This window comes from Vanessa tameamea, chromosome 10 (assembly GCF_037043105.1).
Source record: "Vanessa tameamea isolate UH-Manoa-2023 chromosome 10, ilVanTame1 primary haplotype, whole genome shotgun sequence".
Classification (NCBI taxonomy): Eukaryota; Metazoa; Arthropoda; class Insecta; order Lepidoptera; family Nymphalidae; genus Vanessa; species Vanessa tameamea.
The window spans coordinates 3,363,397-3,388,881 of NC_087318.1; the positions used below are offsets into that span (position 1 = coordinate 3,363,397).

Here is a 25,485-nt window from a genome sequence, read left to right on the forward strand (position 1 = left end):
TTTAAAATGCTCCTCAACTATCGATGAGATATGATTACTATAACGATGTAATGAATGATTTTAACTCCTTAGATAGGGTAACCTTTCTTTCTTTCTTTCTTTCTTAATGAAGACTTCTCTGATCTGCCTGAAATTTGCCCTTAGGTTTAACAATGTTATAGTTAACCTTCGAAATTACTTTTTGGCGAATACACAATTAATTCTAATGTAGACATTCAGCAAGGAGATGCTCTGGGTTCCGCTCTATTTAGTTTAGTTAAAATTCCAAATGTTACAGGAACTGAAAGGTAAAGTACCCTAATGGCGATACCCCTAAGGAAGTTACTAAATAAAAAATTTGGGATTCGCCATTGGTACACGTGGCACTACATAGTTTGACAAAAAATTTACATATTTTTTTTATAAATTATAGGTACACTTGTTTTTCAATTTCAATTCAAATTTAGTTACTTGATGGTGGGGTTTTGTGCAAGCCCGTCTGGTAGGTACCAGTGGTACCACCCACTCATCAGATATTCTACCGCCAAACAGCAGTACTAGACGTTCCTGCTCTTATTGATTCCCGTGGAATTCATTGTGATGATGGTAAGACACCTGATTGGCATTGGTTCTTGGGGAACGAGGAATGGCTCTTAGTGCGGGACGCTACATGCGTTGAGACGCTGGCCCCTTTATTATCAAAGAAACAATATTAAGAACCGGAGCCGCTGTGGGAAAAGCTGAAGCGAACAAACGATCCAAATATTCATGTCTTATTCACTAATTAAAAGTATAACACCTCGCCTTATTAGCTACAGTGGTGACAGGAAGGCTGGTTCGTTTGCAATCGGCTCGGAATTGCGATTCAATGGGAGTGCTGCTAGCATTCTTGCCACCATTCCATACACACATATTTAAGGGCTTAATGTTAATTCTTATGTAAATAAAAAGCTATCTATGTAAATTAATCGTTGATATTGCACTATTTAGAATGTAGATGATTGAATTGACTATATGTTTAAAAAATTTTTTTGTTTTCGTATTTGGAATTCAGCATTGGAAACTATAACGCGAAAATAAATCAGAAATATTACCGTCCATACCATAAGAGCAGAAGGGTGGATAAATAAACGCCCCCTTATAAGGTTATACTATTATATCATTTTACTAGCGGTACGGCACACTAGGGTCTAGATCATGGTGTGTTAGGAGGAAGGAATAGAGATCACTTCAAAACAATTTGATTTTTTTATTTGTCCTGGTCAGAATGGTACTGCGAAAGAGTTGGCTAATTTACTGGGCTTTTGACCAGTGGCCTAACTCTCATATGACAAGGTGTATTCTTTTTTGATTGATAAGCTTAAATCACGTGGGAATTCGGGGTGTGGTCCCGATGGATCTCAATCGTAGTAGCTATCCGAGTCCAGCAATGCCTCATACACCTATTTCTGCATTTAACAGACTTTAGATTCTATTAAAAAAACAGTTAAAAATATCATATCCCAAAACAATAAGTAGGTAAAATAATGCATAATTTAATTTAGAAATCTATTACAAATTCTACAAAAGCACTTGATGAAATAAAACTAAATACTTATATACGTCAAAATAATGCCAATGAAATTATTCTAGTCAATAAGTTTTGCCATTTTAATATTTTTAGTGCTGTAATAAGAACTTTTTTAGATTGCTTAGCAGATATTTAAAAGTATAAATATCATTTTATAGTAAATATTTAAAAAGCACTATGGTTAATAAATAAATTACGTATAAAAATAATGTAGAGAACCGGAAAGACGATTGGTAAGAACGACACGGCTATTATTAATGAGAAGTTAATATTATCCCATGATTTAAAGGTTTTTCAACTTTATTTGGGCTGAGTAAGTTTTTTAATCTGGTAATGTTATGTGGCAATGGTCATTGTCATTGACACTTCTTGACAGCTTGTAATTTTATGATTTGTTAAATGTTAAGATAAATTGTAAATTGTGTTTGATGTGTTGGTATATTTACTATATGTTAACCACATTTTGTTTCATGTAAAAACATCTTATTTAAGAACTTACCAATTCTATACAGAAAATGTCAGGTTTTGACACAAAGTACGATGTAAGTTGGCAATATTTTTCAAATGACCTGAAAATGTACAAAATTAGTAATAATGTATAATAATATTTTTAATTTAGCATATATCATTGATCTCTTAATTAATTTAAGTTTACTATTAAAAATTATCATCAGCAAGATATTTTTCAAATTTATTTTTAAAATATAATTTGCAAATAGTATCAACATAAACTTTTACATTTTGAATCTGAATAAAAGCAAGCTTAGCTTAGTTAGCAAGCTACTTTCTTTATTTTGAACTAATATATTAAAATACTGAACCTAATAAAATACAATAATGCAGTATAAATAGAAAAAGTTATGATTAAATTGTAACTATATACTACTTGTTATCTCAAGATAAAATATGCTAACCTGAATCAAAATTTGTAAATATAATCGTTGAATAATTAAATATTTTTGAATGGTTTTTAGATGTATCCAGCTGGTGATGTGGGTGTGGTTGAAGGAGAAATGAATGTACCATCACGAGGCGTTCCTGCCGGAGATAGCATGGAATTTAACACACTAGACGAACCAATCAAGGAAACATTTGTAAGTTATATCATAGAGCTTTCTTGTCTCTATAACATGTATTTTTAAAGAATAAAAAAGGAAATCCATTGAAATAAATTTACCATTAATGCATGTAATATATACAGGTTTTGTACCTCGGCTTTGCATGTAAGCCATTACGTAGAGAACTGAGATACCACTATATGTCTTGTGCTTCAGTGGGGATCACAATAGCCCCATGGTTAGATTAGGATGATTAGGCTTCAATAAACTGCAATTTTACATTGCTTTATATGTAATAAGTGACTGACCATTATCAATTTAAATTGCTTCCCTATAATTCTTTCTTAATAGGATTTATATAAAAAATAAGTGCAGAAATATTTGAATAAACAATATATGTAGCACTCTTACTGCTGCTTATTATCTGTAAGTTGTGTAAAGGATTAATTATCATAGTTGCAGTTTCCCAGTACCTAGCTGCACTAAGTTTCATGTTTTTAATTGTCATCATGTTCAGGGGTGAAGGAAAACATAGTAAGAGAATTGTATGTATTGGATGCTATTCAGCCTTATGTTTTATACCAACTTGCATCGGAACAGTATAGTAGAATTAACTCATCTTCAAGAGGAGAGCATGCCATTGGTATTTGTTAAGCAAGGGGTGTTTCTTTATTAGTCTTTAGTAGTTAAATACAAATGAAGTTTATTCATTATTTAATTTTTCAGTGAATTGTATAAATCCATCTACATTGTAAAAGCGAAAATTTAAAAATAAATGTTTTTCAGTTACGTGATTTAAGAGCCGTCGGAAACAAATTTTACCATGTCCTCATTCCTAGAGAAAAAACTAGTTTATTGAAAGAATGTGAGTATGTCTTTAATTAATACTTTATTCAATTTAAAAAAGGTTTTATTATTGTTTTTTGTATGTTTTATTTATTAAAATAGTTTAAAGTCAGGACATAAACTCTTCATTTCATTTGTTTTGTATACAGGGGATTTATGGGGTCCATTGTTACTGTGCACCTTCATGGCAACAGTTCTACAAGGTTCAACAGAACGGGCAGACAATTCAAATGATGGTGGTCCTGAATTTGCAGAAGTGTTTGTTCTAGTCTGGATTGGAGCAGCTATTGTGACCATAAATTCTAAATTGCTGGGTGGAAATATGTATGTTTACTCTTTTTATTAAAATATCCATTATAAACTTGTAGTAAATAAATACATTATTTATACCATATAAATACATGTTATTTACTTATTATTATTTATAATGTAAATAATAATTGCAAGTACAAGAATCATAACTATTTATAATGCCAATGGCAAAAGATCTTTGACAAGCTATAAAAAAAAAGAATGAACATTTTAGTACTATTTAAAAAGTTTAAATTTAATATTAAGACTTTCATATTTTATATATAAGTAAGTTAACATTTCCTTGTAATGTTTTTTTTTTCAGATCATTCTTTCAGTCCGTTTGTGTTCTGGGTTATTGCCTGTTTCCAATTGCATTGTCGCTAATCATCTGCAGGGTGATACTCTTCACTACTCAAAATACTTTCCTGTTTTTCCTCCGTCTCGTTATTTCAATGATTGGATTTGCTTGGGCGACATTTGGTAAGATTTATATTACATATTCAGTATTAAAAAATAAGTTTATTTTAAACAATGCTATTTCTATTATTTTTTTGCAAAATATAACGCAAATGTTTAGTGTTTTTTTAATCGATATCAATACTTATAAAAATTTCTGTGTCGATATTGGTATTAAAAAAAATAATTGTTCAATCAATAGACGAAACATTAAAAGCCTAAAATTCAAAAATATGAAAAAGTTGTTGAAAATGTAACAATAGGGATTCAAAGTAACCCATAATTTTCTAACTATTTTCAGCTGCGACAAAGTTTCTCGGTGACAGTCAACCTGAGGGCAAGAAGGGACTTGCTGTGTTTCCTATATGTTTATTCTATTTCATACTATCGTGGCTTGTTGTATCGCACAGTAATGTTTAGGTAAATTTAAATCTACTCTGTATTTATTTATTGTGATACGAATTTTATAGAAGAATATGTGAATAAATGTTAGATAAGTCTATATTTAAGATTTTTAAACGCTACATTATCAATGTTCATGTCGATATATGCACTATTTAACAATGATATTTTACCTTTTGACATGCTCATATGCTTATCTATTAAACCAAACGATAAAGTGAGACGAGTGACTCTCTTTTATTTAGTAGATTTCGATCCTGCAACCCTACATAACGTCATTCAGATTGCAGATATATTTTTGACAAACAAATATAAAAATATCAGCGCTTTTATATATTAAACTACATAATAAATATATATGAAGGTTATGTATTTTTTATAATTGAAAGCGATAGGTATCTCACACAAGACAAAGTTTGCTATTTGTAAGTTTTCAATAATATTACTTTGATTGAATGTAAATGTACATTTTAATTTCCTATTCAAAGCCGGATTTATAAGACAATTGAGACTAAAAAAAAAACTACAATTTTATTTATAAAATAAAGAAATATTATAATATTAATGAAGATTTCGATTTCTGTATTTTAGGCAATGGCAACTCGATCTATATCTAATCCATATGTAAAAAAAAATAAAGCGCCAAGAGATAAAATATCATTGCTCGGAAAATATATGTAAAACAAAAATACTAATTGAATTTTTTGTGTCGTGGACATACATTAAAATTAATTTAAAACATTCCATTAAAAGGTATCGTACATAATTAATTATATATCATTTATATTATAACTGTATTAACATTTTTTGTACATACTTATACTTATAAATAAAAAAATATTTTTCGTCTGTTGTAAAGTTTATTTCATACATTATAAACATAAATGTATATAAAAATACAATAGATTATGGAAATTCGAGACAATCAGTACAGTTACAGACTTTTAGATTAAATCAAATTTTAAATCTAGACTAGTTGTTTATTATTTTCTGTGGTTTCCACACGTGATTAATTTCATGTTTGAATTTATAAATATTTTTAACTTTAACACAATTACCAAATGAGGAGCAATATATTTTGATTGATTAGTTTTTTAAAGTGTTTTACACATTAAATAGAATAAAATTTAATAGAATATTATCAAACATATAAATTATGTACTTTTAAAGTTAGATACGATAAATATTTTAATAAATTAAATGGAGTAATATTATCAATTACTTTACATAAACACTGAGTGTTTTTATAGTGGAATGCATAATTACAAATTCCCGATATTTATTACATGCTACGTACTATGTATGTATGTACGTTTATACTAATAGTTTTTTTTAAATAGTTTATTAAATGATTAGGATATAAAAAGTATCTCTAAATCATAATCATTTCATTTATACAAGATATCACTCACAAATTAATAATATATTGAAATTTTACAAGCACTGAACAAGTCTACAATTAACAAGATATTAAAACAAAAGCCAGACAACACATGTTTGTAAAAATTGCAAGTAATAGTCTTCCAAACTACATAAATTTCAACAGATTAATATAAAAGAAAATAATAATTTATAATTATTTGTTTAATTATAAAAATATACGAGTATAAATTATTTGGCATAATTTTGATATCTTTGTCTACAATAAGTCTAAATTAAAAAGAAACAATTATCACTATTCTATCACATAAATAGGACAACAGTCCTACACAAACATCCATCTGACAAACCATTAAAATAATTAAGCGCGCCCAATGTGGAATACATATTGTTTCAAACAATAGTTGAGACAAATATTTTCATTTTGTTCTATTGTTCTGTTCTAAGCTTATATGCTTAGGTAAGAATATAAATCTAATACGTGTTTACGAAAAGATTTGCTTAGAAAGATCTAACTTTTATTTTGTAACGTATGGGGACAGTGATTAACTTGACTCCGAGCCGCTTGATATAACATCAGGTGTGCGAGGAGGCGTTTGTTTCGGCGACCTTGTGGGTAGATAGGACATATGCATTTGCATGGTATCGCGGGCTAGTCTCGCATTTTTGTATGTTAGTGAATTTGCTCTGGGCTTACGACGTGAGAAATGCCTTTCGATCCACTTCAGCATTGCCAGTACTGAATCGGTGGACGACAGACGTCGTTCTGCTGAGGTTTTGGTTATATTCGACGACGCGATACGGAATGTTGCTGCCATACCTTTGAGAGCCTAAGAGAGAATAAGTTGTTATGATTAGTATACGTTTGCCAAATGGAAGACGATGACGTCACAAGTTAAAATTCCCTTGAAATTTCAAAATATATTGCTTCAAGAAGACCGGATCGTCAAGTTTTCAAAGTTTATGAGACACATACACCTAACTCTTATATAATCTTGTTTTGTCCGACAGTTTTATGAATGTTAAGTTATATATTTTTGGGAATTTTAAATACTTACTAGCATAGCATCTTCATCAGTGACGTCGTCACCAGCATATATAACCCTTATTCTTTCACTCCAGTCCAGGCCAAAAGCTGTTCTGAGGATGTAAATTGATGCACGACCTGTAAAATAAATAATAAAATTAAATTAAATTTAAACTTTGAATGATAAAAATTTAATATTATAAGTAGGTACTTCATTTTGACTATAAAGAAGTTTATTACATAAAATTTACGACAAAATTCGTTTATTTATACGCACAACCGTTTTTTTTATGGATTTGTTTTGTTTATGTTATGTTTTGTTTTGTTGATATACATCCATACTATAGATATTCAAACAAAAAGGAAATTTTGGTAAAAATAATCTGACGGCAGGATAATCCAATAACACCGAAGACAGTTTAGACATAGAACCAAAATATTTACGTGTTTTTCAAATAGTATATAATACCAGCCAGCTTCTTTATTTTCAGCGCTTACTAATAATTGATTAAAAAAAACTCAAAGGAATTGACTGACTTCGAGATTTTAGTCGTAGGTATACATTAGGTAGCGAGATCAATGCACCTAAGTACATAGCTCACTAGCAGAACGCACGCTTTGTATCGAATTGCTTTTTTGGTTGCAAGAGGTACTCTGTTTAAGAATGGCAACATTGTAAAATTACCTTTGTTCCACTGGACGGGCGGGCGCGCCTCGATGGCGCAGTGGGCGGGCGCGGGCGTGAAGCCGGCCGCGGTGATGAGCCGGCGCGCCGTGTCCGCCAGCGCCGCGCGCTTGGCCACCGGAGTCTCTCGGAAGTGGAATGTCAGGAGAGCTCCCTTGTTTTCCACCCAAGCACCGTCTCTACAAACCTGTCGCAGATTTGTTTTGAAGAATTATTTTATTATATTGGTTGAGTAGTTTGAATAATGTGATGAACTTGCTGATAATATACATAAATGTATTTTTCTTTCATAGTCAATATTGTCATTGTTAATATTAGGCCTAGCAAAAATACTTATAATTTTGTTACATAATTTATCTCCATATAAACTCAAAACAACTATTGATTTATCGTTGAAGTATCACCTGTTCCTGCAAGGATTTAAGAAGTTCTACCACTTTATCTTGCAATTCCATTGGCATGGGATGAACAAACTTGCTACCGTCCGGGTGTAAGATTTCCAAACCGTGATTTCCAGCATACGTGATACCTTCAATTCCAACCTGTAAATTAAAGTTTCATATATTGTCACTATTTTGCATTTAATCTCATCTAGTTTGATGAGGAAAATAAGGAGTGCGACAGATAATTGTATGTCATGTATTCTTAATTGGGGCGATTCAATTTATGTCTTTAAGTTAATTGAAACTCAATGATGAATTAAATCGATAATTCCAATAAACATATATCGCCTCTTTCATAAACATTTATGAATACCAATGTGGATAAACCAATGAGGAGAGGATAGTACCTAAACAGTTATCGCCGTTATACATATGTAACATAGCATTAACATATTTTATTATTAGATATACCTAGTTACTAGTTAGATAGTATTACACGCGATTTGTATAATACAAATAGTCAACATAAATGATGACGACCAGTCCGGCCTCTAGAATTGTTACGCAACAGCCAACAGATACCGAGACCCGGTTACCGCTGGGATATTGACCGTGCACTCGACAATATAAATATTTTTATACGAATTCATGATAGTGACAGCCAAAGTTCATTTGATAAGATTTGTTATTGCGAACCGATCTAAGGCCATCGATGTCTTTGAGATTTATCATCTTGCAATTTAATTCCATGAATGAATAGAAAATGTAAACAGGATCTGAGTTCTAATATTTACCTATTGGTCAATTTATCGACGAATAGATTATTCATATATTTCTACGTATATTTCTTAAGAAATATCAAATATTAATTTGATATTTGTAAAACCATATAGAAACCGTTTGTTAAACCATAAAGGATAACATTTTTCGGTTCAATATGAAATTACCCTAGTAGCATAACATTCTCTTAAAGGTATAAAGGTTCATTGTTATGAATAGTTAATAGGGACTGCAATCCGGCGTAATTTTCAGTCCGGCCGGATTCGACCGGATTCCCATCGAACCGGCCGGATCCGGTCGGATGCGGCCGGATTTATTAAAACGGCTAATTAAAAGCAATAAAGATACATATAAAATTATATATAAAAACGGAATTTCCAAAATATATTTACATTGTAAATGATAGCAAAAACATGGGTTTTTTAGACCTTACAGTTTAAATCATCGAATGGATTAAAAACATTGTTATAAGAAGGAAATATATATCATTATCTAATAATCATAATATTTAAGATCAATATCGTGTACAATGGATCATTAATTAAAACTTATTAATCACTATTAACTCGATTTATTCGAATACATTGGTCAGGAACTGTAGAAGTGGGGTAAGATTATAAGCTGTTAAGTAGCCAAGGAGTTCAATCACATTTCATGCATTTAAGTTGGAATATAAATATTACTATTTTAAGAATTTTCCAGGCAAAGTATATTCTGACACAAATATTAAATTCGGAAAATATATATTGTATTTAGTAAATCCGCATTCTGGTCAGACTCGAGAATTAATTCATGCTCTTAATTTTTAACATTACTAGGAGACAATTTTACTAACTTCAAACGGTTATGATACTTTCTCGATTTCAACGACTTCGTCGACAACTTCAATTGGGTCGATGTGTTAATAGAATAGGAACACGGCGGCAAAGTTTACGTTTCGATACGAATGAGGATGGTGATGTAAGGAAGCCGAGATGGCCCAATGGTTAGAACGCGTGCATCTTAACCGATGATTACGGGTGCAGACTTAGGCAAGCCCCACTGAATTTTCATGTGCTTAATATGTGTATATAATTGATCTCGTGCTCGGCGGTGAAACCAACATGTGTCTAATATCAAAATTCTGTCACATGTGTATCCACCAATCCAATACGGGTTATTGGAGCAGCGTGGTTGGAGCCTTCTCCTCAAAGGGAGAGGAGGCTTTACCTCAGCAGTGGGAGATTTACAGGCTGATTTAAGGAATGGTTTAAATTTCCTACGGTACCGATATCATTTTCCAATACATACAATATGTAAACCTGTGTCTATAAGATCGAGATTAAGTTATCTATTCACCTGTAAATACAAAATGTGTTTATAATAAATTATTTTATGAAGAATATTTCTTAATTTAGGTTCAATGTCACTAGTTCATCCAAAGTGGTTCTACAGGCAGAAAATTAATCGCGCTTTATTAAAACTCAGAGATAAATAATTATAGGGAAAACGTTAAGTATGTAAGTTAAACGTTTTCTTTCTTTACTTTTACGGGTCAAAATAATATTGACTGTGATAAAATTATGATACCAATTTTACGAGTTCATTGATAGGTAGGTACAATATTTATCATATGAATTTCGCAAACATTTGACGTAATGAACGTTCTTGGTTGCCTACTTATGATATCTTGGACAACGAACTAAATGACTCCACATTTAGGAAGATTTACATCACTTGTGTTTGTTTAAATTATGCACTGATTCCAATTATTCAAGGCATGTTATTCTGTTGTTTTTAAAACGAATACTTTTGTTTTGTTTATTTTTTTAAAACTTCTGCTACTATTTTATTACGTAGGTACCATAAACACATAATATTGGCACCAAAAAAAGGTAATATTTGCCTAACATAACGTGCTTTATGTAAAAAAATATTCCAAATAAAATATAAATTATCAGTCGAATACTACAAAAAAAAAATACTGTAATGTTTTGTTAAATAATTTGAATCAATATTTTTTATCAATTTACCATATCCTTCACGTTGTTGACGTTTCGCCCGGATATAATAGCAATGTACACATCGGACATGTTGGAAAGACGTTGCAACGTATGTTTGGTTTCCAGTGGTAGAGTCGCCAGGTCCGGGTGTGGCGCTATCGGAGCCAAGGTTCCGTCGTAGTCCAATAAGAGTGCGAGCTTCTGTGTGTAGCCGATGTACCTGAAAATAAACAATTAAAAGTGATATTATTAGCTTGTATATACTGAGCGGTAAATTAAATTAGCGATAGTCATTTTTATATCAATATAAGTGTAATTTTTGAGTGTGTGTCATATCGTGAATAGTAGGAGTTTATTTTATAAGATGATATGTGTGTTGTCATCTCATTTACGATGGTTAACATAAATTTTAAAAACATTTATTACAAACGGTTTTATGAGGTACGTGGTCACAACTATTTCTTACACCATCATGTCAGACTAACACGACACTCACCATGAGAGTTAAGATGATAAGTCCTTGTGCTTAATTAATATGTATACTTGGCCTATTCATCTTTGAAACTGAAGTCAACAATTGCAAAGGATTTCTTTTTGGTGTTACAACAACTGATGAGTGTCAAGACGAGTTTACACAAAGCCTAATCGCTAGTTAAATTTATAGAAAACATTTTTTTAAGAATTAGATCAAAATATTATTTTATGACAAAAACTTTTATTAGTTTAATATTAATTAGAAAAAAAAACATATTTAAATGTTTTCTTACTTTGATAAATATTCATCGAAGTCGTCAATAGTGACAGGTTGCATGGAGGTAGCTCCAATATCATCAGCCTCTTCCTCCAGCGAGTCCATCGCCTTGAGGAATGCTTTCATCCAGCTGTCAACATCGTTCAACTGTTCTCGTCGTCTGAGATGATTCATTCGAACTGTGCGTTCATCTTCTGGCATTATTAGCGCCCTGTATGATAAATTAATGTAAATAATAAAATACAATTTAGACAAAAACAACAATTAAACCGAGTATATATTTTTTCTATTAATTATACACACCTATGAATAACTTCAGCTGCGTCGTCCAGTTCATAAGGATTGCATATTAATGCTTCATGCATCATCTCTCCTGCGCCGGCGAAAGGAGACACTATTAAAACTCCTGGAGGTTTATTAATTTGGCAAGCGACAAACTCCTTAGCGACTAGATTCATGCCATCCCTTAGTGGTGTTACCAGAGCGACAGCAGCATCACGGTAGAAGGCTGCGAGTTCGTCTTGACCAACGCATCCATATATATACCTAATAAAAATATTTTTAAACAACAATTCATCTTTACAAATAAATTGGTTTTTGAATTAGTTCATACCTGATTGGTGACCAGTTAGGTGTCGTAAACCTTCCATTAATTCTTCCAACTAGTTGATCCATTTCTTCTTTTAAGTCTTGATATTCTTTGACATCTGTTCTTGATGGAACTGAAATCTGCAGTAACACCACTTTCTCGATATGTTCTGGATACTTCTGCAATAGCCTCTCGAAAGCTTTTAGTCTGTGCACTAATCCTTTGGTATAATCTAATCTATCGACTCCTAGTATCACTTTTTGACTTGTAGAAAGCACTGGTTTTGCGTTTTGCGCTAGAGAGACAAATCTGTCGAAAGGTACGCCAATTGGTAAAGGTCGAACACAAATCGTACGGCCACCAAGTTCAACCAGCAAATTCTTTCTATCGACTCGGCAACCCAAATTTCTCTGACAACAGTCAATGAAGTTCAAGCAGTAATCCGTTATGTGGAAACCGACCATATCGCATCCTGTGAACATTAAAAATAGTCTATTAATAAATAATATTTTTTGCAAATTCAAAGAATGACTTTTATGTAGGAATTCTTACCGAGAATACCCTGAAGCACTTCGTCTGACCACGGAAACAGTCGGAATATGTCCCACGGCGGGAATGGAATGTGAAGGAAAAACGCTAGTTTGCATTTTATTTCATCTTCTTCAGCTCGCTGTCTAATCCAATTAGCCGCTAACATGAGGTGATAATCATGCACCCATACAATTGGAGGTGAAGTGCCGTTCTTCTCTTTGTTTTCTTTTAGGAGTTTCAGTGCAAACACAGTCTTCTCAGCGAACTCCTCGTTGATCTTAATGTAGGCTCTCCAGTGGTCAGCAATAAATGTGGCACGGTCCGGCATTGAGTGGAATAATGGCCAAAAAGTACCGTTGCAGCAACCATTGTAGTAGCTATCAAATAATTGTGGTTCAGAGTGAATTGCGACGATCTGTAACAATTAGTTTACTTGTTACATCAGTTGCCTATGCGAAGTAAATAAAAAATTAAGCAATATTAGAAAAGAAAATAATCTTCATCCAAATTGATCTTGATTTTGAAAACAGTTTAGAGAGAGACTAAAATGTGTACATTATAAACAACAATAGTTGTTGATAACAAGAACAAACTTCTGCTGAGTTTTTTTGGTCAGTCCCTATCTGATCTGTTTAATTTCAATATATCAATATTAAATTAGGTTTCACATATTGACTGCGTAGTTTATAGTGTTCATTTGTGCTTTTAATCGACGTACTCATAGTTTTATATTGATTATATTATTATTGATGATGTAAAGTAATAAGTCAAAAAGTGGTGTAATATAATAATTTATTTATTACTAGATAAAAACCACACTTGACAAGCTTAATAGCTTAGAAAATATCCGCAATTAGTGACGTAGCTGTATAGATTATGGTATGGGACACGTTTTGACTTCGCATGGAGATGTTTTAATACACAAACAAAGTTTTTGTAATAAGATATTCGAACAAAGAGCCCCATATTGTGGTGTAGAATTTAGCTAGATTATTGCCCAGTAAGCATGTTTGGTAGGAGGTAATAATATACAAAATACACGCCTCATGATCCATATGAATTTGTATTCTAAATAAAAGAATTTGCTACAAATATTTGTTTAACTCTAGTTAACGTCATCGTAATTGTAGCCATTATTACTTAGCACTTTTGGTGCTGCCACATTTACGAAATAAGTAATATTTTAAAACATTGTATATTTACATGTGTCATGATTGACCGACTATCGATGTATAGTTTAAACTATCGTAACGACACCATAAACTAAGTACATATTACAAAATTTTTATATCGAGGTGGTCGCAGGACGCCTGATTCTTCATCTACGTTTAATTGGTTCGTTCAAAGAGTCATCCCTTTTAGTAACTAGAGTTAAGAGTTTAGTTTTCTATGTTGTCTTGGGTCTGGGTGTTTGTATTACCGTCGTTACTTCTGATTTTTCATAACACAAGTGCTTTAGCTACTTAGATTGGGATCAGAGTAATGTATTTGATGTTGTCCAATATTTATTTATTTATTATGTATCTCGATCACATCAATGTTTGATTACACCTACAACTTCTGTACGTCGAAGTAAAAATGCTTAGCTTTCATTGTAGATTCATTCGATTTTGTACGAATCTCTCCTGAAGTTCGACTTACCGAGGTTTTACAGTATATTTGTTTTAATTACGTACATAATTATTTGTACCTATAAATATAATAATTGAAGTTTATATTGTACACGATGACTTTATGCTACTCCGTTCTTTAAACTATCAGATAATAGCTAAGTCATTATCTTCTATTGTATTACCTTCAACATAGTTATATTTACAAAGTGTGGAAAATAATTGTTGAGCGGATAGCAATTTCATATTTAAGTACAAATAGTCCTCATCTAATAACTCTTTGAATAAGAAACATAACGAGGATTTTAAACATTTTTTGTTCGTAATTTTATTAAACTTAAACAATCTTAGTTGTTTACCTCAACGGTCAATGACCTACTTATATAGGCGATTTATAAATATTTAATGTATGTCTTTTCAATACAAAAGTTTCAATTGTTTACTAAATAATAGAGTTTATGTAATAGTGTTATGGAACTATTAGTTACGTCGAGTTTGTTTTGCACTCTTATCATTAGTAGACATTTTAATTTTTATATATTTATATTGTAAACTATTTTTTTTGCCTTAAGTAAATAGATAATATTTATCACAAATAATGTTTAGGTCAAATTAAACGTGAACTGTTTATTTCATCACATAATACGGTAGGTAATTTAGGAAATAATTAAGATTTTTTTATAATCAATTGTATACGTTAAAAACCAAGTACCCTACAATATTTTTATATATGCTTACTACGGACGTATGGAAAAACGCAAATTTTTAGTACGACGACAGAAATGCGTCTCGGGCGATAAATTCCGTTTTATATTATATAACTATATGAATTTATAATAATTTTAAACTTGACCCTAACTACTTTTTAACATAGACAACATACCAAAGTATTTTCTATAACTTCTAAAGACCCATCAAAATGTAATTCTTTGAATAGGAAATTCTGAGTATCTGATTTTATCAATTTTAATATTTTGCAATTAAATAAACTCAAGGTAAATAAACAATGACATTTAATTACATACCATAAATATAATTATTATAAAACTCCACAAAGTGTATAAATGCAATCTTGGTACGAATACCTAATCATTTAAAAAAAAAAAAATTATTAATTTACATGTACAGAACTTTTAATCGTTTGTTAAAAAAAGCATCCATAAATAACATAATACTCAAAAAGAGATTATAAAGAGATTATAAAGAAAATGAGAAACCGTGGAGATAATACTTGTTGACTATCAGATATTATATAAAAATTGTATTTGACATAACTTTATATTTCAAATGTTAAATAGAGTAACTACTGAGTTTCTTGCTGCTTCTTCTTGATTTTGATTCCTGTAGTAGATATGTTTACCGCTTAATGTATGATACATCATAATACATATGTGCTTTTGTAAAATAATAAGTTATGATACTATAAATGTTGTAGGTAATTTCGTTAGCTTATGTTTTCAAAAAAGCTACCACTCTAACAAAATACAGAACATATTTTATCTTTAAAATCTTAGTAAGAAATTACAATTACAATAATTATTTATTCACCTTACTAGAAAGCAGTCCAGCGGTCGGTGTCTTGTCGTTTGGGTCGGATTCCGGGATCTTCTCGTTAATGTTGTCCAGGTGTATGCCAGCCCAGCCCACCCAGATGCCATTTCCACGGATGACTACAGGCGCCACCGCGGTTACAAGACCACCGGCGCTGTAAAGAAGTTTTTTTATTATAAAACATTTTTTTATCGAAAATATGAGTTTTGGATAACAGATAAAAATAAGAATATTTCAGATAAAGGTGTTATTGTTTTGTTGTGTATAAATATACAAAAAACATTTTTTAATAATTTTGCAATTTTTCTAAAATTTAATAATTTTAGAAAAATTCTTCTTCTGCTTTGGGGTAACGCAGCCGCTATCCATACTATATTTGTGCTGCAGAAGAGGGCTATTCGCGCAATCTATAACCTAGGAGCCAAGGAATCATTAAGGTATAAATTTAAAGAAATTACGATATTAACTGTTGCTTCTCAATATATATTCTGTAATGTTTTGTATGTACGGAAAAATATTAATGTTTTTATGAGAAAATGTGATTCTCATACCATTGGTACAAGGAACAAACACAATCTTGTTACTCCTGTTACTCGACCGCATAGAGTCAGTAACTCTTTTGTGGGACAATGTATACGCTTCTACAACAGGTCCTAGAAAGCGTTCAAAATGCTTTTGTTGCCAAATTTAAAAAAATTTGTTAAAGAACGCTTGTGTGCGAAAGGTTACTATACAATTAGTGAGTTTATGTTTGATAGCACACTTTGGGAATGAAACGATCGCCTCCTGGCTGTTTCTATTCATATACAATTATGTATGTAATTAATTTGACAAAAAAAAAAGACCCGCTGAGTTTCTTTCGCCGGTTCTTCTCAGGTCAGGGTGTTCCTTTTTCCGAACCGGTGGTAGTATTTAATTTGACCATCAATAAGAAAGTGTAATGCTTCTATGTTGAATAAAGGAATTTGAGTTTGAGTTTGAGTTTGTTAAAATAATTATTTCTCTACTGGCTACTAACGACTATTTAGCTATATTTTAAGACTTATCGTTATTGTCAAAATCTATAAGGCACAATATACATACCTAACGGTTTTGTCTTAATCTCACTGTACATACTTAATTCAAAGCATTTTACAAGTTTCCATAAATTTTTATTGGTATACAGTCTAGTGAACCTATACTAAAACTAACTGTACCACAGAGATCTATTTTAGGTCTTTTTCTATTTTTGGTACAAATAAATCATCTTAATTTCTTTGTTATTGTTTATGATATCGTAATTTAATTTTAATAGTTGATATATCAAAAGCGAACTATGGTATATACGTTATGTATGACTAGATGGAAACATTCTGAGCTAATACAATGTAATAAAGACCGTTATGCTACCAATATTATTTTAGGAATCTCTTATATTCGAAATCAATTTTAAATCCTTAAAATTTTGTTCATTTCATATTGCCAAGTCTTATTGTCGACTTTGTAGGTATTTTATCGTTATAGTTCTACAAAAATAAATAAAATATAAAATTACAAGAAAACTATAAGTTCAAAAAAGTTTTAATTTAAATATTTACAATTCCCAAGTCTCCTTATTAAATTATTTTATGTGTATTGGGTTTTAGTAGTAGTAAAAAAAAAAGGTGATCAAGTGTGATCAAGTTCATGTCTGAACAAGCATTAAGCATTGTCGGGCGGATAGCGCTTTGCAATTTTAGCAAGATAAATTTTCGTGGACCCGCATTAACATCTTATGGACCCCCATTTTTTATTCACGCCTACGTAGACCCCCAGTAAGTCTCCCGTGGATTCCACCTGGACCACTTTGGGAATCACTGCTCTAAACAATGTCAAATGTACTTTAACTAGCATATTGTTACTTATCAACTCTACTTTCTCTTTCTGTCTCGTTGCCTCATCTTACAATGCTAGTTTGGTTTCTATACCGAAACTTTGGAATCGCAAAGTTTGTAGCAAACTTGGAGGCTTTCGCAAACTTTTTTTCCAAAGTAAATTATAACGTACCAGATCAAAGGCACGATGTTGGTTAAAAAAGTAGTGGTTTACGGTTGTTTTTAAACTAAAAATTGCTAAATATTTTGAAAGACAAAATATTTATACATATATTTATCCTTTGAATTATTTTACCTAATACGATACCGCGCGAAATCGGTCTATAGTTCGAGACTGGAAAGGTCACCTGTTTTATTTTTTGGTATAGGAACTACCATTGTTTTCATGAGTTGTAGCTTTCAACTTAAACCATCTATTCGTGAAGATTTCTCTCTTTTCATAGTAATACTTAGTTTATAATTGTAATTGTTTCTAAGAGTATCAATATTCATTGACAGTGATTATCTATCACTCATTCGTTGTCTTGTGGCCCATTTTTTGCCCTTAAGCAGGCTTACCTATTGTAAAAAAGGGGTAACAATACGACTCAGTCATGCAATGTTATGAACAGTTTATAAAAGAAAAATAACGATGAAAAAGCTACCTATATGTTGTAGACTGTCGTATTATCTGTGTAACGATCACATCCGTTGAGTACTCATTGTCCGTGACAACATAATTTAGCTTCGAGAAATTTAGACGTTTGAAGCACTTGTAGAATGATTTTGGATAAGATTCTAGAATATAATTAAATCTTAATAGGTTGTCAAGTGGTCTAAGTAAAACCTGTTAATTAATTTAAAATATTCATTCATATTCATCAGAGATATTACGGTTTAGTTTCTAGTGAAACAAATTTTTGTATATAAAATATAGTAATAATCATTTTGTACGAAATGTGTCAAAAATATTAATGAGTCTGCGGTACATTATTTTTATCCTTTTTTTATATGATTTTGTCGATAGCAGTAGTTTTACAACTAGTCTCTTTTTTAAGAGTAAGAAAGCTATTCAAATAAGGTAGGAAAATTCCAATGCGCCTAATTACACTAATGCCTCTAGGTGGATGCAAATTACTCCTGTGGGCACTTTAGAAATTAGCTTAGTGTCAGCTATTAATAGTGGTATCTTCTTTGCACTAATTAAAGCTTATACTGATGACAGTTTAAATATTCGCTTAAAATTCATTTCGATAAACGTTATCCAAAGCAACAGTTGAGTATTGATGTATTTATATGCTTCGTATAATATATTCATCATTCAAGTTCACATCTAATTTGTAAGTTGCACACATTTACCACTGCAACTATTATTTACTATATACCTACAATATATGGCAATAATCTTGTAAACAGATTAAAAATTTCAAATAAAAATACATTGGGATATTGCTTTTTAATAGCTAACAGATGAATAATAATTAAGGTATTACTAGACACGATAAAAATAGTCGATTTTGATCTATGTAATTAAAACTAAATGCTATGAATCATTCGTGAATCAAAGCTAATGAGAACTCGTGATGATCATACAAATAAAACGAAAAATTGTTCTAAATATAAAGAAGGTGATCCTTTTGTCACTGTTACATTAATATAATCCGATTTAAAGTTATGTCATATACATATATTATTTTATTAGAAACATTATGTAGGAAAAGAAATATAGTAGATTATATTGTCATCAGCTCCATCAAGTATGTTTTTTGTAGACATATATGTAAGTGGACTGGCAATAGAGCCACCTGTGGTCACCACTGTCAATAGAAATTGGTACTTTTGGAAGTATTAATCATTCCGCATATGACCAATGTGTCACCAACCTTGGAATCTTATGTCCCTTGTGCCTGTAGATACACTGGCTCAATCACCCAACAAACTAGAACATGAAAACGATACTGGTTGGCGGTGAAATATGCGATCAGTTGTAATATTATCCAGACGGGGTTGTACGAAGCCCAACCAAGAAAATGTGCTAAATTTCAAATGCTCAAACCGTCAGTGGTAGGAAGTGCCAAGTAGTTAAAAATTCAGATAAATGAGAAATATTTTACCAATATCTATTAGTAGATATTGCTAAAATATTAGTAACTACTATTAAAAAAATAGTAGTACTTATATATGGAGGCAAATACGAATAACATAAATGATATTTAATGGACAATACTGGCACTGTTATGAAAAACGTGAATTATCACTCGTATGCGATTTAGAGCGAACAACATCTAAACGATTTCTGCTAATCAAATCGGAAAGCAGGGTCTTTACAAAAGAAAAATTGGCAATTTTTGTTTGGATCACAAGTCATATTACTTTTTTGGAGACATTCTAGTGTAGCACTGATATTGTCAATTACTTTAGAGGTGATCATCAAACTTCAATATCATAAATAATATTTATTTTATTAGACTAATAACATATTTTTATTACCATTATTGAATATGAAAGTTAAGTTTAATGTTATTATATGGCTGTAATGGGTTAGTTTTGTATTTCATTATTTTCAGGTCGTATAAAATATATCTACTTACCGACCTATTGATTGCTATGATATTATCTACTTTACGTTTTCAAGTACCTCAGTAAAAATCGATTGTGTTCCGTATCTTCCTCAAGCGAAATGTGCTGCGTAGCTTAACCTAACCTTCAACTTAGGGAAATGCATATACATAATAATTATACATTCTGTAATGTATCAAATTATTTGAGTGATTTGCATAATTTGTCATGGAATGTCCCATGCAAATCGAGTTATTTTTTTTGTAAATATTTATTGAAATTGTTGTTCCACGTAAAAACAAACAATACAATATATAAATAAATTTTAACATCTGACACTTAATAATAATTAAATGATTATCACAATATAAAGTTTATATGTCCTTTTGTATTTTATGTAATATACCTATATGTTGATTAACATACATATATATTTGAAAAGGTACAACTAATAATCCCACAGAAATAATATTATCAGCTTGTGACCACGACAGGTGAAACTCTAATGAAAACGTGGGATTATATACTAAAAAGGTTTGATAAGACCAATATAATACGGGAACTTGAAATTCACGCTTTTAACGTCAGGTGTAACTGCGACGCAAAGGCACTAATAGTAAAGTCTCCTCTGAAACGCACTGCATCCTTTGGTATAAGCTTTATATTTAGTAGATTTTTGAGTTAGGTATTTTAAACAAACTGTAATTCTGAATCTGTTTATTTATTAGTATAGATTCAATGAATAACATACATAGCGAAAGTTTAAAGTAAACGCTCAGATAAGGTTATGTTGTAATTGTAACATGAAGTATTGCTACTACAGACAGGAAATTAGAAAGATATCATATTGTATCTAGTTTAGTTACGTAATAGGTTCATTTGAATGGTAATATAATATAAATAAACATTTGACAAAGTTTATGTTCGCACTCACGATTTAACTAGATGTAGAGTGTGTTTATTTACCTACTGCGTATCGCCGGCATGGCGTGCACGTATGAATACATTTAGTTTTATTTACACCACAGCACGGCATCACTTCGTGTACATCACCTTGATTCAAGTTGAAGGTTTGTTTATAAAACAATATTTTTATTTGTTCTTATATTAATAAACAATGATATTCTAATTTTACTAGAACATCATTGTTAATCAAGAGATAAAATCAAATTAGTGTATTTTTTTCTACGATTCATTATTATTATGAATCATTTTGTTTCTTATTAATAAATCAGATCGACGTCTACGATAGTGTGTATTGTGAACAAGTTTCCTTAGTGTAATTGTTTTTTACTTTAATACTTAGAGCGATGTTTATAGATATAGTTGACAAGGATTATAGAACGCTATGCGTTGTATTTTGTTCGCGAAGGATCCGACAACAACCGTCTGTATATCAGACGTCAGAATAAGGGCTTAGTTTATTGTTTTGATAGATATTTCGCTTAACATACGTAGCACTGTTATAAATATTTTGAAAATTTGTAGTATATTTAAGTATCATAATAAATGCACATTGCATAAGCGTTTGCAAAAAATATTATCATACGTATTAACTTTTTAACAGAGCCATATAATAGCGAAGGTTAGTAAGGGCACAAACCGGTCTTCTATATTTAAATCAAGATTAATAGGTTACAGGACTTACCCGAGCCCTTTGAGATGAATTAGTTTTATTCCACAACAGCAAGGCAATCCCGAGTTAAGCACAAATTAAGATAGAATATAGGAAACACAAGCTTACCTAGCCTTTCTCTCCAATTCACCGGTTTTCTCATTTCTTTTTAGAATAAAGGGCAGTCTATTCGAAACGACGATCATGCTTCCCTTACTGTTGCACGCGGACCGACTGACACTGTTTCGCGTTACACTCATGTTGCTTAATTCCGTTTGATTCGCGACCAATCACAATAAAGTGGAGTAACAGCGCGTGCGCGACAATTCGGAGGGATTTTTAAAATATCGTTCAAAACACTTAATCTGATCCCTTGCCGTGTGTCATCGCAAGCGAAGTTATGTGACTAATGTGATGCGATCTTATACGCGTAAATGATTAACATCATCGGCGGAGATCGAAGACGAACTGTTTCTTTTGTGTGCGGTAGCTGCCTTTATAGACTTAAAAGCGACGTAAAAGGGTGAAGTTCTCACTTGCGTCTGAGAATGTCGGAGGTCTGCAGAGTCGTCGTGTTATCAGAGAATTGACCCACCGAGGGTTGTCTCATTTCTTATCCGAATTGCGATTTCTTAATGTCCAAGCTATGTTATCGTTAGCATTTTCGTTGGTTTACTTGTTTTAAAAACGCAGTGAAATTATTTTATTGTCATTCAAACATATTAAAACTTTGATTTAGTTTAATATTCAAAAAATTACTATCATCATTATGATTATTTGCACTTTCAGCAAATCTAAAACAGTTTTGGCAGATATATGTTCAACATTTTAAAGTTTTACTAAGTACGAAAAATTACCATGAAAACGTAAGTATTTGTAAGTATAGAAAATAGTAATAGAATTATTAAGACGAAAACATTGAAAAAACTAATAAAAAAAGTCATTTATATTATATCTATTTTATTTTTTTAAATGTCTGTTCTGACAATTTTTTAGTTTCAAAACATTTTTAACGATTTTAACTACTATACAAGCCCCAATTATTTTGTTCGCATATTTATTACAGTACGAACATAAACAAACAGTCTTGGTAATATTAATGAATGTGCACGCGTGTATGTGATAACACTAATAACACACAATGGCGATCATTAAAAACATATTTTATATTAATTAGTAAAATGTAAAATTATATGGCAATTTAAAAGATTTATCAATAATTATAATATTAAATAGCATTAGTTTCAAATACGGTCAGGAACAAACCGCCGCGCCACCTAACTACGCTATTTCGTTTTATTTGGTACAAACATTAAATCGATTAATACAAGTAGTTAACAGCCCGTTTATGTCATAATTGCTGTGGACTACTTTCCTTTCAGGATAAGATTGGAGCTCATTCTACCTGCTATGACATATGTCTGTGACTGAATATTATTCAAAATTGATTTCCTTAAGATTGTTTCCTCCACTTAGGAGCATGAGTCGAATTATTATTAAAAAATCAGTCTGCCCGGATTCAGACATCGTCATATTTAGTTAATAAGCCTCATTGCAATCGAAGGAGTAAAATATACAACACTTCGATTTATATATTCCATACGATTTGCTTATAGCTCTGTTATGTTACGCGCTGCATACAGTTCTTAATTAATATCTTTAAATATAATACATCATTAATCCACTTCAATACTTATGTCCACTATAATTCTAACATTAGGTACAACTTACATTCATACATACATAACATAAACATTTCTACATTCAAAAAGGCATTTTTTTGCGAATTCATATAAATAAATATCATAGATTATTCAAACCAATGATATCGTTCCAATTCAATGTCAATGCTGTTAATGTTGCTTTACTCTTCCTGTAGTTGGAAACTATATGTCAAACCGAATTGGCCATCTGTAATAACAAATATTTATAAAGTATTATTAGACTTAGGTCCCGTTCCATTAAAACATTGGGACATGCTTTTCCCAGGTCCATGGGTTTCTTGTCAGTTCGTATTAAAAAAAAACAAAAGATTTGAAGTGACATAAATTATATAAGTTAAATTTTTATCCTAAATCATGAACATTTTTTTTTCTTGATCTTAACTACGCACACTAATGATAAGGCTGTGTAGTAATACACCTTTGCCTAGTCCGAATAAATTAGACTATTAAAGTGGTTTGGAATGCATTAAAGGTAAGGCCTGCCAAATTGTTTTTTATAAAATAAATATTTATAGTGTATATTATATTTAATGTTCTGAATCGTTCATTACAATTTATAAAATATTTTCGAATCTATATCTATTGCCATAGTTAAGTAAATTATTATATTAAATTAATACTTATTATATTAAAATTGTCACTGTCAAAGAGTGTTTTATTTTTGTTCAATCAATATATAGAAAAAATATTTTTTAAACCAACACACAATTTAAAGATAAGGTTGATTGTAGGTACAATCCCCCTGATTATAGGTGTGCTTGCAAACCAAGTGTATGCAAGCACGCCTAATAAAATTTCAGGCGCAGTTGACTAAATTGAAATGATCATTAGAGAAAGACATTATTTTCGGATAATATATTTATACTTAAGTATGCTAAGCGCATAAAATTACCCTTAATAATGATGTCCTTAACACAGGCTAGTTCCTTAACACAGGCTAGTTAATTTTAGCCTACCTAGGATAGCCAGTACTTGACCTGTTTTTCTTTTGATGATCATATTATATTACACATTAAGTCTTTACTCATAGTGCAATCATGTAATAGTTTTATAGATGTTTTCTGTGTGATATAAATAAATTATTATATTATTATTATTATTAATAAACTATATATTATGCGACTATTTTTAAAAATATTTAATTATAAAATCAATTATAGCACAAATACCGCAGGTCAATTTTATGGTAATACTGCGATTGATTAAACTTTTATTATATTTTGGATGGATCAAATGAATCTTTTATTATTATTATATTACAATAAATATAGTAGTAGAGTCTCAAGCAATACCAATAATTATCATCTTGTTTCGTATCAATATAATTTAACGGTATAATGACATAATAATTGACGTGTCCCGGTCGTAATATAATTGGTATATTTATGTAACTCACTGATTCATACACATTCCCGGTGATGTTTAGATTTTCCACATCGGACACGCGCATGTGTGTCTAACGTGTTAGGTGCATGGTGCGCACGCGTCTCCCACGTGACCTGTTAGCCGGTTATGAATGAACCTTAATATTTCCTCCCCCTCTTGTCACTCGTTCATGAATGAAACAATGGGATATTGTTATTCTGAATTTGAAGTGGAGTTCATTAATTGTCAAAGAAATATTATTTTTCTATAAATAGCTATAGATCTATTGATAATGTAACTAGAATAGTCTCATTGTAATTAAATTAATATATTTTAATTTTGGGTTTTTAGGATCTAAAATATTGTTTTTTTCTAAATATGTCATTCATGTTTACGAGCTTTCTGGAGTTTTCTTCACCAAGATTCTGCTTAACATAAATGTTTATTTTTTTTCACAAATGTATAGTTACGGTTTAATAATAAAGTTTTCTTTACCAAAATTCTGCCTAACATAAA

At 31.0% G+C, this 25,485-nt stretch overlaps 2 protein-coding genes across 2 annotated transcripts; one reads left to right on the forward strand and one right to left on the reverse strand.

Moving 5' to 3' along the window:
* Window positions 1–1,890: 1,890 nt before the first annotated feature.
* Window positions 1,891–5,017, forward strand: LOC113398268 (protein YIPF6). Its single transcript, XM_026637301.2, has 6 exons — window positions 1,891–2,091; window positions 2,524–2,643; window positions 3,394–3,472; window positions 3,603–3,777; window positions 4,070–4,227; window positions 4,505–5,017. The coding sequence occupies exons 1-6, from the start codon at window positions 2,065–2,067 to the stop codon at window positions 4,621–4,623; spliced, it is 678 nt and encodes a 225-aa protein (XP_026493086.1). The 5' UTR covers window positions 1,891–2,064; the 3' UTR covers window positions 4,624–5,017.
* A 428-nt stretch (window positions 5,018–5,445) lies between these two features.
* On the reverse strand, window positions 5,446–22,365 carry LOC113397436 (uncharacterized). The gene is made up of 11 exons (XM_026636147.2): window positions 22,010–22,365; window positions 15,872–16,028; window positions 12,735–13,128; window positions 12,207–12,654; window positions 11,897–12,139; window positions 11,610–11,804; window positions 10,873–11,062; window positions 8,102–8,239; window positions 7,698–7,884; window positions 7,044–7,150; window positions 5,446–6,815 (listed from the first exon to the last, which is right to left on the reverse strand). The coding sequence occupies exons 1-11, from the start codon at window positions 22,138–22,140 to the stop codon at window positions 6,531–6,533; spliced, it is 2,475 nt and encodes an 824-aa protein (XP_026491932.1). The 5' UTR covers window positions 22,141–22,365; the 3' UTR covers window positions 5,446–6,530.
* Between the last annotated feature and the right edge of the window lie 3,120 nt (window positions 22,366–25,485).